The 15,395-nt window shown below is 32.4% G+C and overlaps 1 protein-coding gene across 2 annotated transcripts; it reads right to left on the bottom strand.

Annotated features, from left to right (window-relative positions):
- Window positions 1–5,918: 5,918 nt before the first annotated feature.
- Window positions 5,919–14,568, bottom strand: LOC123894187 (spliceosome-associated protein CWC27 homolog). 2 transcript variants are annotated; one of them, XM_045944104.1, is made up of 12 exons: window positions 14,432–14,568; window positions 13,538–13,624; window positions 13,394–13,448; window positions 13,028–13,116; window positions 12,690–12,714; window positions 12,373–12,411; window positions 12,159–12,276; window positions 11,913–12,040; window positions 11,333–11,684; window positions 9,445–9,551; window positions 8,398–8,805; window positions 5,919–6,739 (listed from the first exon to the last, which is right to left on the bottom strand). In XM_045944104.1, the coding sequence occupies exons 2-12, from the start codon at window positions 13,613–13,615 to the stop codon at window positions 6,117–6,119; spliced, it is 2,022 nt and encodes a 673-aa protein (XP_045800060.1). In that variant the 5' UTR covers window positions 13,616–13,624; window positions 14,432–14,568; the 3' UTR covers window positions 5,919–6,116. The 2 variants fall into 2 exon arrangements, with proteins under 2 accessions (XP_045800060.1, XP_045800061.1); XM_045944105.1 differs by lacking the exon at window positions 5,919–6,739 and adding an exon at window positions 7,501–8,303.
- Window positions 14,569–15,395: the final 827 nt, after the last annotated feature.

Genomic DNA, 15,395 nt, shown 5'->3' with positions numbered 1-15,395 from the left:
GTTTTTGGGATAAACAGTTATCTAACATGGTATCAGAGTCTCTATGACTAAGTGGTCTAGAGTTCGATCTCCGTTCACTTTACTTTCTAATTAAAAAATGAAATTTAAGCATATGGTAGGTGGACCTATGCATATTTACGCTTCAAGGCTCAATTGTCTTCTTGCGTGAGAGGACATGTATAGGTCCATTTTGGGTTAGAAATAATATAAAATCATTGATGTGATTCTATCATAACAGCTTAAAATTTTGGGATAATCGATTATCTGAAAATTATTTTAACTTTTATGTTAATTGCTTATTGCATTAGAAAATCAAGGTGGAAATTTTATGGAAGTTTTTATTCTTTAAAAGTTTATAAATGGTTAATTTCAACAATAGTTTTTATTTTTGTTTCTTTTGACAAAACCATTTTAAAATACATTTTTCATTCAACATATTAGATGAATTTACATTGTCAATTTGCTATGCTTGCAACGCAACTTGATGGAGGTGATACTCCCCATGCCTGGAGATTTATCACTTTTATTCCATAGTTTCACATTTTCTGAAATGGTGGCAAGAGAATGAAATGTCAAGTCTAGTCTTGAAAAGTGGTTCATGAATTGTCTATTCTATATAGATGTGGATTCACGGTCGTAAATTATATACGTAATAAAACAATCTCAACTTTTTATTTTGATCGAACAACTCATGTTTGTAACTATATTACGTAGTTATAACATTAAATTCATTCTATATTAGGTGGGAAAGTCTTCTATTTTATTTTTTTAATATATAAAACAATGAGTGATAAAAATGCACATGTTAGGATAGGGTTCCATTTTTGGTGCTGTATATACAAATAGATGATTAATTAACAAATTTGCTTAAAGATGAAAGGTCAACTTCATAAGTAACTAGTAATCTATAGTATAGTTCAATTTAATTGTACTATAAAAAAGTATAGTTTAATTTAACAATTGTAAAAATATTCTATCATGTTTATAAATATCTTATCACAAAAGTAAGTCACAATCTATTTTTGTAATCTAGCCAAATTGGTAACAATATGTACATTACCATCGTTATGCATGAAATCCTTTTTGCACAAAGATGTGTCTTTGTCAAGCAATAGAAAACAGTCTCCAATAAAAGCCAAGAAGTTGCATATATAGATAATAGAAAAGAGGTAATTGCAGGACCATTCTCAACAGTGATGACTGAGATGGTAATAGGAAAAACCACGTATGCTTGTAGTTGGCATTACACTCATGAGCTGTGAGCTAGTGACTTTAGTTCACTTCACCCTCCTTGTCTTCTTACATATACCAATTTCTTCCCGATCTCTTCTCAGCTTCTATGTATGAAAATAATTCGGTTGAGATGAGAGAATGTATCTCGTGTACCTCATAGATTCTCCGACAGAGATTAGTTATTGTTACCAGTGGTGAAAACTTTATAAGCAAAAAAAAAAATATAATTTGTTTATTTTATAGTACTTTATAGGTGAGTGAACATGTGTAAATGTAAACTAACAGCATTCACAACCAAACTAAATAGGCAACTCATTTTGGATGCTCTAATCCTATAATACAAAACTAGAAATACACAAAGCATGAAAAAGAAAGTCTAAAATTACTTTTCTTTTAAGAGAAATTTTTTGACTAATATAAGATTTTACAAAATGCTCTAATCCTAATATCAAATCAAATAGAGATTAAACTCGAATTTAATAACTCCCAGAACATCAAAAACACACACACGCACCAAACACCACCTCAATTGAGCCCCGTTTATTTGGACCCTCTTGTTGAGGTGGAATTTTGAGATATTCTTCTACCACTCTATCAGTTTTTCGCGCACCCTTATAAAAATGAAAACTTTTTGTAAATGTCATCCGCTACTTAGTAGTGAACCTTATAAAGATATAATATTTTCTGAGAATGTCCGCTATCTAAATAGCGGATGAAAATATTTTGATAAATTTATAAGTCGCGCGAGAAAAATAATAAAATGACGAAAGAAAATGCCTGAAATTTTTGGCCTCGGCCCACTAAATAACATATTGCTTGTGGCTTTTTTCGGCCTCTTGTATGGGGGGCTCCAGGGCTCCTACTAAATTATATTGTGAATTTCTTTTCTCTCTTTTTAACTTTTAGTGCATCTGAATTTTAAAAATATCTTGCTTAATTTTAGAATCCTAATTTTATTTTACACGTTTGAATTTTAGAATTTGAATGCTCTTTATACATTGTTTGAAACTTTCTTGTGCTAACATAAAATTTCAAGATTTTATTCATATTTTGGAATTTTATTTCTTAAAAACTCTTATTTGTAAAAATAATCTAGAAATTATCTATTTTTTTGGAAATAAATAAAAATAGTCATATAATTTAGGAGGATGTTTTCTCTCCCCACCTCCCGTGATTCTTTTATACCCCCTGAATTTCCAATTTTACCCTTGCAAAAAACTTCGGTTTATAGAAACTGAAGTTTTTTTTGCCTTGAAAACCGAAATTTACTTTGAATTTGTACTAGAAAAAATTCGGTTTCTGCGAACCGAAGTTTTTTGCAAGGGCAAAATCGAAATATTGGGGGGTATAAAAGAATCACGGGGGGGTGGGGAGAGAAAACATCATTTAGGAGGTTAGCATATTTAAAACTTATGTAAAAGGACACTAACTATGGAGTACTTTTATCTCCCTTCATATGGGGCACGGCCCAAATGTTTTAACCTCATGAAATGGTTAATATTATATATCATCCATTTTATTTTTATTTTTAGGGTGTTTGTTTAATGGTTTTAAAATTTATTCATTGAGACTAGCTTTCTTAGGAATCTTATTCTCAGGAATATTCCCAAAAATGTGTCTGATAAATTGAATCACATAAATGCCCATCCTAATAATAATTCAGCTGCGTCAAAAAAAAAAAAAAAGAAACAACAATGAAAAAGAAGCATATCCAAAACCATTTGTATTTCCAAAATCACATTAATCTCAACATCAAATTCTGATAAAAATAGCAATCTCGATTGATTCGAGGTAGATGGAGGGGAGGGGAGGTGATCTGGGTAATCTTGACAAAAAAATATTTATTTTTATTAAATCATTATTTATGCATCACCGTGTTGCTCATCGGAGATGATGATGATGATGATTATTCTGAGAAACACAAAGAAGCTTAATTTCAAATTGAACGAATTTCGTGGAACTTTTTATATTTTAGATATTTTTATTTAATTTTATACTATTTATGTGCTTCTTCTCTTTATTATAGAGTAAAATTAAGATTTGGGACCAAACATGTGGTATGTGGATGGTGGAAATCGAAATTCCCTTTTCTTTTTTTTTGGTACATCCCCTTTTAGTTTTACTAACAAATGAAATAACAAACAAAAAATGAAAAAAAAATTACTGAAAAAAGGGGAAAAGTTTGATTTTAAGATTATTTTTGTATAAAAAAATTTTGATTCGTTGAAGCGTGCTCTATGCAAGATTGAAGGCAATCTTAAATTAGAATTTAAGTTTACGTTAGCGTGAGCAGAAGGTCTAATCATCTATATCAATTGTGATTTTAATTAAAATGTTGAAGTTGGGAAGATCATTTCACTTTGAATTTCTTATAATCTTTTCAAGACACTAATTTTGGAATTTACTACGTAACAAATATAAAAAGCTTGCAATTTTTTTAGAATAAAAAAAGTCCACAAGGGAGAAAACTCGCTAACATTAAAAAATCAAGATAGGAATTTTATCTAAGTTTGTAGTTTTTTTTTGTTTATAATTGAATATAACCATATTAATTGGACAAATTCTTCATTCACAAAAAAAAATAAAAGATCTTAATATTAAAACAAAGACACTCATAAAACAAATAGAAAAAATGACAGAAGAAAAAAAAGAGGGGATTATAACTTCAAAGATCGATTTGAATTCGAACAAAACTACATATGATGCTAAAATATTAGAATTACAAAAAAATATTGTGCAATTAAAAAGAAGAAATATTCGATTAATCTGTAAATCCTATTCTTTTTTCAAACTTTTCATGGAGAGACTAATCACAGTGAATATATACTACTTCCACCGGAAACAATTATAAGCAAAAAAACTATTTTATAGGTTCATTGAAAAAATAATGTATGCAGTCTATATTATTGATTTGATACATTACTTTTTCAATGAACCTAAAAAGTAATTTTTTACTTATAATTATGTCCGGTTAGAGTATTATATACATATCACAAGTTGTGTCCCTAAACCTTTTTTATGGTAAAATCAATGTTCCTAAAAACCATATTTATTGACCTAGAAGATACCTACTACTATGCATAACCTTTTGAACTCTCCTAAGGAGATTCATAATCTCTGGTGCTAGGAAAGTCAAAAGTGTCAAAAGAAAATGGGATAAAAACATATTGTATAGTTATTCTTTTAAAAGTTTATAAATGGTTGTTTCAACGATAATTTTTATTTTTGCTTCTTTAACAAAAAAAATAATAATAATTAGAATACATTATCTCTCGTTCAACATATTAGATGAGTGATATGGATAGTTTCAGTGTGGAACTTCATTTAACACAAGAGTGTTTCTTTGTGTAGAAAGATGAGATGTGGAAGGTTTTCTCATGGTTAATAGATTTGTGATATGGATAGTTTCAGTGTGGAACTTCATTTAACACAAGAGTGTTTCTTTGTGTAGGAAGATGAGAAGTGGAAGGTTTTCTCATGGTTAATAGATTTAGATATTTTTTACTAAAACTTAAAAAATGTGTGCAGCATGATGAAAAGAAAAACACATAAGGTATATTTTCGATCGAATCTATTTATTATTTCGATCTATTATGATGTGACCCTTTCTTGAAACGTGGGGGACCAAAATCGCAAAATTATGAAACGTGGGGAACCAAAATCACACAATTAGAAAACTTGACGAACCAAAACTGCAATTTAGCCAATATTTATATATGTATTGTTTCTAAAATTACCAAAAAAAGTAAGCATGAGTGAATAGAGTTGGCTTTATAACCCAAACCTGTCAACTAGTATGTTACTACACTGGTTTGTGCAATAATCCAACTATTTTCAGAACCAGATAAGCTAATTCAATAAATAAAAAACTACCAGCAAAAAATTGAACATGGCATTGAGACTTGAACAACAACGAAGTCGACGGATAGGGATACAGGCAACGACACAATGAAGGGATAAGCCTTTGAGAAGAAAATGAATGCTAACTTGCCTCGTCTTCCACATTTAAGAATGCTAACTAGCTCGTTATGTTGGCAGTAACACACTCCATTAATAGTGCGCAATAATCCAACTCAACCTCCCATTCTCTAATGAAATGAAATACAAGATCGACTGATAAACAAATAGGTCACCTGATATGGATATTTTCGTGACGGACATGATATGGACTTTACTGTCATACTACCAAATGATGTGAAAACCAAAACAGTAAGACTTATGTTTTGATGATTGACTAAGCTATCCTCTTTATAAAGAGAACTCAGTATATGTACCAGTGTACCACCAACATTAGAAACTTATATTTTTGCCTTTGCACTATTAGAAAGAAGCTAGTTTCAATTTTGGGTATGGACATTCACAGCAATGACAGGAGGAGACTCAGATCGGTTATTAGTAACAATTGGTCAGAACTTATGAACTATTTTGGTCTCATTAACTTCAATATATAAAACATCCTAATAATTAAAGGGGTTGGATTTCTCATTAAAAACCAATTAGTCAAATTCAACTGGTTTTTTCTTTCTGTTGATTGACATCTCTAAATTCAACTGATATCTTAATATAACTCAAAGAAGAGGCAACATTTCAACCTCATCTGTCATCAAATCAGTAGAAAAACTTGTTATCTATAGTGCTGAATCATCAGACATATATAGATGGCATTTGGCCAAATGAGACATACATTTAGGAAAGCTAATGGTCAGACATGATTCATACATGGTAAACAGGCATATAGTTAATACATAATTAAAATATGAAATTTAATTTATCTCATAGTTTGATGGATGCAAACATGAACCAAAGTATGGTGATAAATAAATAGAAGAAGATGGATTAGAGAAGCAACATTGTATCTTTGTCTGTCACACAGCAGCATAAGATCAGCACAAAAAAGGAGCATGAGCGTGGTTGAGGTGGCTGCAACTGAGACTAGGTGGTGTTTGTCCTCCGAGTTTGACCATAGCCTTTTGAGCAAGCTCCAAGTTAGTAACTGGACCACCACCAGGAGGAGTCTCTTCAATTACATTGAGTATGGAATTGGTAAAAGCCCCATATGATGTGTGCTTGTATCCGGTTGGTGGGGGGAAGACTACTTCTGATACATCATAAATGTTCCGGGGGGATACATTATGATCACATGGGAAAGGCGTGAAGAGAATCACACGTGAAGGGAGGGGGGTGGTTTCAGTAGTTTTAGTTTTAGTTATAGTTTTAGTTTTGTCCTCCTCCTCCTCCTCCCCTTGAAGACTGATGATATCTACATGAGACAAGTGAGTGGGTGTTATAGAACCATAGTAGCCAATGGCAAGTTTGGCTTCTTCAAGATATTTGGGATCAGTAAAGATCTTAATTCGTTCCTCCCAAGGTCGGTAACGTGGTAGTGGTGTTGTTGTAGGACAAGAACAACGAGCTGTAGGTATAGGTTGAATTAGGCAATTAGAAACAAATGTGAGATTAAGACCCCCTCTGACGGATCTAAATATAAGTGACCTGAAATATCCATCTGTTTAAACATAACGCGATCGATCAGCATAAGAAGAATATATATGAATAATGCTAATGCAAATGCAAATGCAATGGATGATAGTACCTAACTAGCTCGTTATGTTGGCAGTAACACACTCCATTAATAGTGCGCAATAATCCAACTCAACCTCCCATTCTCTAATGAAATGAAATACAAGATCGACTGATAAACAAATAGGTCACCTGATATGGATATTTTCGTGACGGACATGATATGGACTTTACTGTCATACTACCAAATGATGTGAAAACCAAAACAGTAAGACTTATGTTTTGATGATTGACTAAGCTATCCTCTTTATAAAGAGAACTCAGTATATGTACCAGTGTACCACCAACATTAGAAACTTATATTTTTGCCTTCGCACTATTAACAGAAAGAAGCTAGTTTCAATTTTGGGTATGGACAATCACAGCAATGACAGGAGGAGACTCAGATCGGTTATTCGTAACAATTGGTCAGAACTTATGAACTATTTTGGTCTCATTAACTTCAATATATAAAACATCCTAATAATTAAAGGGGTTGGATTTCCCATTAAAAACCAATTAGTCAAATTCAACTGGTTTTTTCTTTCTGTTGATTGACATCTCTAAATTCAACTGATATCTTAATATAACTCAAAGAAGAGGCAACATTTCAACTTCATCTGTCATCAAATCAGCAGAAAAACTTGTTATCTATAGTGCTGAATCATCAGACATAAATAGATGGCATTTGGCCAAATGAGACATACATTTAGGAAAGCTAATGGCCAGACATGATTCATACATGGGAAACAGGCATATAGTTAATACATAATTAAAATATGAAATTTAATTTATCTCATAGTTTGATGGATGCAAACATGAACCAAAGTATGGTGATAAATAAAAAGAAGAAGATGGATTAGAGAAGCAACATTGTATCTTTGTCTGTCACCCAGCAGCATAAGATCAGCACAAAAAAGGAGCATGAGCGTGGTTGAGGTGGCTGCAACTGAGACTAGGTGGTGTTTGTCCTCCGAGTTTGACCATAGCCTTTTGAGCAAGCTCCAAGTTAGTAACTGGAGCACCACCAGGAGGAGTCTCTTCAATTACATTGAGTATGGAATTGGTAAAAGCCCCATATGATGTGTGCTTGTATCCGGTTGGTGGGGGGAAGACTACTTCTGATACATTATAAATGTTCCGGGGGGATACATTATGATCACATGGGAAAGGCGTGAAGAGAATCACACGTGAAGGGAGGGGGGTGGTTTCAGTAGTTTTAGTTTTAGTTTTGTCCTCCTCCTCCCCTTGAAGACTGATGATATCTACATGAGACAAGTGAGTGGGTGTTACAGAACGATAGTAGCCAATGGCAAGTTTGGCTTCTTCAAGATATTTGGGATCAGTAAAGAACTTAATTCGTTCCTCCCAAGGTCGGTAACGTGGCAGTGGTGTTGTTGTAGGACACGAACAACGAGCTATAGGTATAGGTTGAATTAGGCAATCAGAAACAAATGTGAGATTAAGACCCCCTCTGACGGATCTAAATATAAGTGACCTGAAATATCTATCTGTTTAAACATAACGCGATCGATCAGCATAAGAAGAATATATATGAATAATGTATATACCTTCAATGTCTAATGCAAATGCAATGGATGATACCTTCAATGTGTTTTTGATCTGGAGTAAGAATATATCCATCAGAACAGCCATAAGCAATGAGGTGGATGAATAGGATGTCACCTGGATCAGAGCCCTCAACAAGCCTGTATAGGTGCTCACGTATGTTAGTCCCAGTGGGTTTGGTGTCTTCTTCGTCCTCAATGATCACAATTATTTTATCCTCTGGAAACCCTCGCTGTTCAATCAGGTACTTTTTCATCCTCAATATCTTCGCTTTCACATCAACACTCTTCATCTTCTTCATCATCTGCGCCGGCAAATTCAATCCAACCAACACAGCCTTCTTCGTCGGTCTTCTCTTAGGCTTCTCCGACGACGATGACGTTTCCAGATCCATCTCAGCCCTCTTCTTCTTCTTCATCTTCGGTATTATCTCATCTACATCTTCTGCAACAAAAGATCGGGGTGAAAAACCGATTGATAAGTCGTGAGGACGCCACAACCGGCTATGGAAACTCCGGTTGATAAGTCAAAGGTTAGCGTCACGGCAAGCCAATAAGCTAAAAACACGGTTCGGAGAACCAAAGAGATTAAATCTCATATTTTTACTCAATCAAAAACTTCTGTTTATTTCATAGAAGAACTTACAATTTATAGAGTTTTTGCAAAATAGCTCAAAAGTCCCTAATTGATGATTTAAATTAAATCTTCTAATTAAAAATAAAACTATAACATGGCTTATTATAAGACTTACAATTATTCCCTAATATGAGAGCACTATGTAATGCATGTTGGATGCCAAAAGGTGAGTTGTTACAAGTAAATGCCATAAGCCAAATGAAACTGTGGCAAGACCTTTAATATGACAATCTTGTGCTTTTCTCAAATTATTGAAGTGTGATCTTATTGTTCCAATTAATTTCATAACCGTAGCATTTCAATTGGCCTTCCAAATAATGATATTTAGATGACCAATTACTCAAGAAAAATCTTAATAATTCTTCCAAGCATGAAATTAATTCTTCTGGTAAAGAGAGGTCATATTAGGATACCATCAAGAAACGTTTGCATTACTTCAAAATTTACCTTTTTTCTGATAACGGTCTTTTTGCTTCAGCTCTTTATGTTGAGTATCAAGACTTTCACCATTAGAGTTGTTGTTACTCTCACTAGCTGAATCATTGCCAAATTCCCTAATAAAATACGGCATTAAGTTTGAGACCTTTAAAATATGTGTGAAAATGTGCATCCAATACATGAATTAAACGGGAACCACATTAATCAACCAAACATTCAAGACTCTCAATTGAAAGGAGAATAGTAAAAATAAGTGATCAAATTCATACACTCCAAACCATTAAAATAGTCCAACCGTCAAGAATGCAAGGAAAACAAAACATCATTCACATGAAAATGTAAAAAACTGAAGCTCAATCAAAGTTTAATATTTTAGTTTATAGAAACCGAAATTTTCAATCAAAAACTCTCCTTCAAAACTTTGCGTTTTTCCTTGGATTGGTGGCTTAAAATCAACATTTGAACATTGGTTAGAGGTTTATAACTTTCATTGAGGCTCAAACATAAGGTAATTTTCGTTAACACCTTCATTGTTGTAACTGAACACATCAGTTGTGTTTCTGTTTCTATATCGCCAAACTTCGGTTTCTATAAACCGAAATATTTATACGCAACTATTATTGTGTTCAGTTATAGCAGTGAAGATGTTAACGAAAATTAGTTTTTGATTGAAAATTTTGGTTTCTACAGACCGAAGTTTAAGTATTTCGGTTCGTAGAAACCGAAGTCAACATTTTAAGGGTAGAAAAGGTATATTGGGGGGGGGGGGATAAAAGAAACGTGGGGTGGGAAGAGAAACTTTAAAAAAAAAAAACAAAAAAAAAAAAGGTATAGGTTATTAACAAGGAGACTGTTTTCATTTTCTTCAGGATATAGATTGTAGTCGTCAACTAATATTTATCTCACACCATAATTATTGCGTTTAATTTCTTAAATCTGAAAGGAATTAAATTTAAAATATGTAAGTCACCATTCAACATAATTTCCATATTTCTCATTTCGTTTCTGTACATATGTGAATTGCCATAGTTTTCATTTGATTAATAGATTTTCTGATAATGACCATTTACAAGATATTTCGTAAAACTATTAATTTTACTTATATTTGTTTACTCATTAATTTAGTTCATACATATGAATTTAGTCTACTCAGATGAGATGAATATCGTTTATTGGAGCTTTCTTATGCTGATTTGTCATTTCTAACTTTATCTTATAAATAATTGTATAAATAATTGTTTACTCAGATGAATAATTTTGATGAAGTAGCTCAACCTCTAAATTTTTGGGAGTTGGAAATTTCTAATGTTGATGTAAATGGGAGAAAGATCTTGGTAATATTCACATATCAAACTTATTTTTTATTTCAATTTAACAATATTGTATACTTTTAAAGAGTTAGTGTTAACAAATTTTAATGATTTAACTGTCCAGCACTTCCCGAAGCATATCACAAGGAGTTTTTTTGGAACTTGGATAAAGGCACATTAATATGCTTGCAATATTAAGACATCCGCAAGGAATATGAATGAGAAATTTATTTCATCAGAATGGTTTCAATTTCTTAACGACTTTAACATACAAGTCAGAGCAAGAGTTAGGATGACCGTGTCAAATCCACCCGAAACTTTGAATGTCGTCATCATTGAGCCTTAGGGATGAGTGTGATTTGCAAATTTGTTTGTTATGTAGTCTATTATGTTTTTTGATTGTGTAATTCTCTAATTTGGTTTGTAAGAGTTACAACTACCTTCGATTAAGTTTACGTACTAAGTTTAATAGTAGTCCATATTCTATTAAATCATGGAATGGCGTATTTAAAGTAATATCCTTTGTTGCATGGGTGTGAATCCTAGTAATTAATAATACATTCAACCAAAATATTAAGTATTAATACCTTTTTGATTTGCGCTTCGACCTCTTATTCCTTCTTCTTCTTCTTCGCTTTTTGTCACGACGTTTATCTCTACTTTTTCCGCGTTTATATTTATCTTTCTTAAATCTCTTTCTCTTTCTTCGTCTTTCATCACTAGATGAAATTATATCAGATGACGACGAAGACAGATCTGAGTCAGAATAACTAGTTTTCGAAGATTCCGTGTCTGAATTTGAAGAACTCTCGGATTCAGATGAGTGGTATCTTCTACTCTTCCTTCGATCTTTTGAAGATCTTTTGTGTTTTCCCTTCTTGCGTGTTTCATCGTTGGATCTATCCTTTCGGGTTTTTGATTTATTTACCTTCTCCCCATCTACAAATATGAATATTCAAATCACGGGTTTAGTAATATATTAAATAAATATATTAGAAAAGCAACATTGGCCAAGAATAGAGCACCTTCAATTGAATAGAGCGCAAAATAAACTATTAATTCTATGGTATTTAAAGATTTGGAAACGGAATTTTTCAGAAGTAGATTAATTTTCATTCATATTAGCAGTAGAACTGTATTACTAGAAATAAGCTAAGCAATGCCTACCGTCATTATATTCACCACAATTAATGATTTTAACAGTTACAGTTGGATGTCCTTCCTCATCACCCACATCTTCAATTCTCTTCAATACTTGAAGCCCTTCAACAAGCTTCCCAAAAACTACATGCTTCCTGTTAAATTGCACCACAACAACACAATCAGGCAATTTATCGTACCTCGCCTTCCCAAACAAAATATAACATCCGAGTAAGATGTAAAAAGCCAACAAAAAATATCAGATTAGCAAACCTATCAAGATGATGATCTGCTTTCAAAGTGATGATAAAATGGGAACCAAGTGTGTCACGGTCCGCAAACGCCATCGACAAAAGCCCAGGGGCATCATGCTTAAGCCTAGGTGACTCGTCTAAAATGAACCAAAAATACAAACTATGTTAATATTGAGATATAGCACAACTTACACTGTATAGTATGTTCTTGGTTATGTACGTAGTATTCTTACCTGGGAAGTTTGAACCATATATGCTTTCTCCACCAGTCCCTGGAAACATATATAGACAGAATTTCGATGTCATTAACACTTTTTTTCTTAACATATGACAACAACTATTTTTTGTTAACTTTATAAACCACTTAATTTTGAGACATATAATTTTGAGGGGAGGTTATTATAATTTTCCCTAAAAACTAACTATTTAAAGTGCTTAAGAACACAAAGAAAGTGACTACATATGTTGCATCAAATTGCAACCATCAAAACATGGACAGCAAAACTCATAATGGGATGAAATATATTGATGATATTGATAAAATACATACCATTACGATTGACAAAATCACCACCCTGTATAAAAGTAAAACCAGCAGTTAGTACACATAATAAGAGTACAATAATGCATTCAAAGTGGGCTGGGGAACCAAGAAGCTTAATTAGAGTTATGGTGATGGACAATTTTGTAAGTGCAACAAACAACATTGTAAGTACAACCTTAAAACTATATCATTAGAAAAGCAGTCGTGACCATCAGCCCCGTGTATCCTACAGCATAAACAGGGGTAATGGAAACAACTGCTAAGCCATGTTCAACCACAATGAGAGGGCATATATAGAAATACCATAGAAAAATTTAGATAAAAGACCAGATAAAACAACATACCTTCACAATGGAGCCTTTTATAATGCGATGGAAGAAAGAACCCTTGTAGTGCAGCGATTTTCCAGTATTTGGACTGATACCTCTCTCTCCTGAACAAAGTCAGAAATTTCACAGAAAAAGGGAGGAATAAGTGCATAGTTGATAGTTCATTATGTAGACAATTCTTAAGCAAAGATCCACTTCCAACCTAAAAGCATAAACAATATTTGCACGGATGCAAAGTACATAAACATGTCCAATAACTTATCGATGATGTGTAATTATGATGGTAGAAAATGCAGCTTTTAAACGGGGAAAGGAAATGTCTTGCAAACAAGTTTGAATTGAAGAAATTCTTAAAGAAAATCAAATATAGATTTAAAAAACCTGTGGATAATGCACGGAAATTATCTGAAGTCTTGGGAGCAACATCGTAGAAAAGCTGTGACGGCACAATAATCACTTGTTAGGTTCTATAGTAGAATATACATTGCAGCACAGATGATAATATATAGAAAGAATATAATGTACCTCAAAAACCATCCTTTCAACAGGATCCCCATCAATAGACACATCCATAAACACCAAAGGATTCTTCTTCTTTGCCATTGCCTTCGTCTTATTCATCCAAATTTAAAACAACATAATCATTGGGATGAAGTAACAAAGCATTATTAAACAGAGATCATTTATTTATTGATTTGAAATAAGCATGATAATGGAACAACCAGCTTTTGTAGTTGCACGTATCAAATGTACCAAGAAAACACAAATATGACATGGGACACCAGTGTCATTTACTATATATATAGACTGGAATACAAAAATTATAAATTATAAATAACAGGATACAATACGCCATAAAATGCTTATACCTAAAAAAATACCGGGTTCGAACATGGACATTGCATATTGCAATGTTCCTACCGATCGAGCGATGTTACCTGACTCAATGGTTTAAAGTTTAACTACTTAGCAATAGCTATGTTTATATCTATTTAGAAGAGACAAAACCAAAATCAATGTCATGTGTCTACCTATTGCATTGGTACATAACGATGAGCCAAGTATCCGCAGTTGGAGATGGAAAGGAAAATTCGGGAAGAAAATTGAAAACCTAGATTTACTCACTCACTCTTACTGTGGCTTAGCAATGAAAAATCATAAAATCAACTCCAGAAATAGCAACAAAAGGAAGCGTCCGTGATGAGTAAAATGAAAATCATAATAAAATAAACTCTAAAGAAATTGCTAGGTTCATACAGTGATGTCTAAAATGAAAATCATAAAATCAATCAACTCCAAATAGATAACAACACAAGCAAAACGAAGAGTTAGATAATGATTAAGCTAAACCGAAGTTATACTAAAAAGGAAAAATGCAATTATGAAGCAGATTTAGAGTAGAAATGGTAGTGTTGCTACCTTGCAGTTGATGAATGTGCTTTGACGGGAGGAGCTAGCAACGTTGATGGTGAAAAGCAGAGGAAAAAATGGAGTGATTGTATCAATGAATGGGTAAGAAGACGAAAAGAAAACCCTTAGAATCTTCTAGAAATCTATATATATAATTCCTAGATAGTTCTCCTACTATCCATCTTAACCCTAATTCATATCACTCATTTACATCCAATTAAATCACACAATAATGCCACATCACTTTCTTATATTATATCATTTTCATCTCTATTTTTTTTGTTTCCACATCACTTCCTTATATATTTTTTCAATATAATCAATATTATATCATTCTCATCTCTATTTTTTTTATATTATATCAGTCTCATAATAAATAATAAAGAATTATGCTTCTCCAATTATCCAAAAATTGATGTCACAAGATGTTACAATTTTCTACATTATTATTGAATTATACCTCTCCAATTATCCAAAAATTGATGTTGTGATGTTACATTTTTCTACATTATTATAACATTTCTTAGTGACAATGAAGATGAACATGGTTGGATTCTCTTTCAATATTTATCCCATTTAAATGTCAACCGTTTTCATAGAAACAACAAAGAGTTTATAATTTAGTCACACAAAAAAAATACGAAGATATACATTATTGACTTAATTACATTATAATTTTAGAGAATAGTGAAGATTATGCAAAAAGTTAGGTTATGAGATCGAAATATATAATAACCATTATCATTATCATATTTCATTCAATTTTAGTGTGTCGCATATGCGTTGCACTATTGCATTGGCTAGCACACCCCACCAAAAAAATAAATATATTTCATTCAATTTTGATGGTCCGTACTCATTCTCTATACATATAGGTATATATATTGGTTGGAGGAAGTGATAAGTACATCACTTTTATATTATTATTATTATTACAATTTTCATTTTATAATACTTATTGTTACAATTTATA

Source organism: Trifolium pratense, linkage group LG7 (assembly GCF_020283565.1).
Source record: "Trifolium pratense cultivar HEN17-A07 linkage group LG7, ARS_RC_1.1, whole genome shotgun sequence".
NCBI classification, from domain to species: Eukaryota; Viridiplantae; Streptophyta; class Magnoliopsida; order Fabales; family Fabaceae; genus Trifolium; species Trifolium pratense.
Note: the sequence above shows the minus strand (reverse complement) of the source record. Positions and strands in the feature narration are given on the sequence as shown.

What these genes read in the sequence shown, in the direction of transcription:
- LOC123894187 (XM_045944104.1), bottom strand. Translation starts at nt 13,615, where the DNA reads ATGGCAAAGAAGAAGAATCCTTTGGTGTTTATGGATGTGTCTATTGAT. An exon ending in TTGAAAGGATGGTTTTTGAG is followed by an intron (nt 13,449 to 13,537) that starts GTACATTATATT and finishes GTGCCGTCACAG; the next exon opens with CTTTTCTACGATGTTGCTCC. An exon ending in TTTCCGTGCATTATCCACAG is followed by an intron (nt 13,117 to 13,393) that starts GTTTTTTAAATC and finishes GACTTTGTTCAG; the next exon opens with GAGAGAGAGGTATCAGTCCA.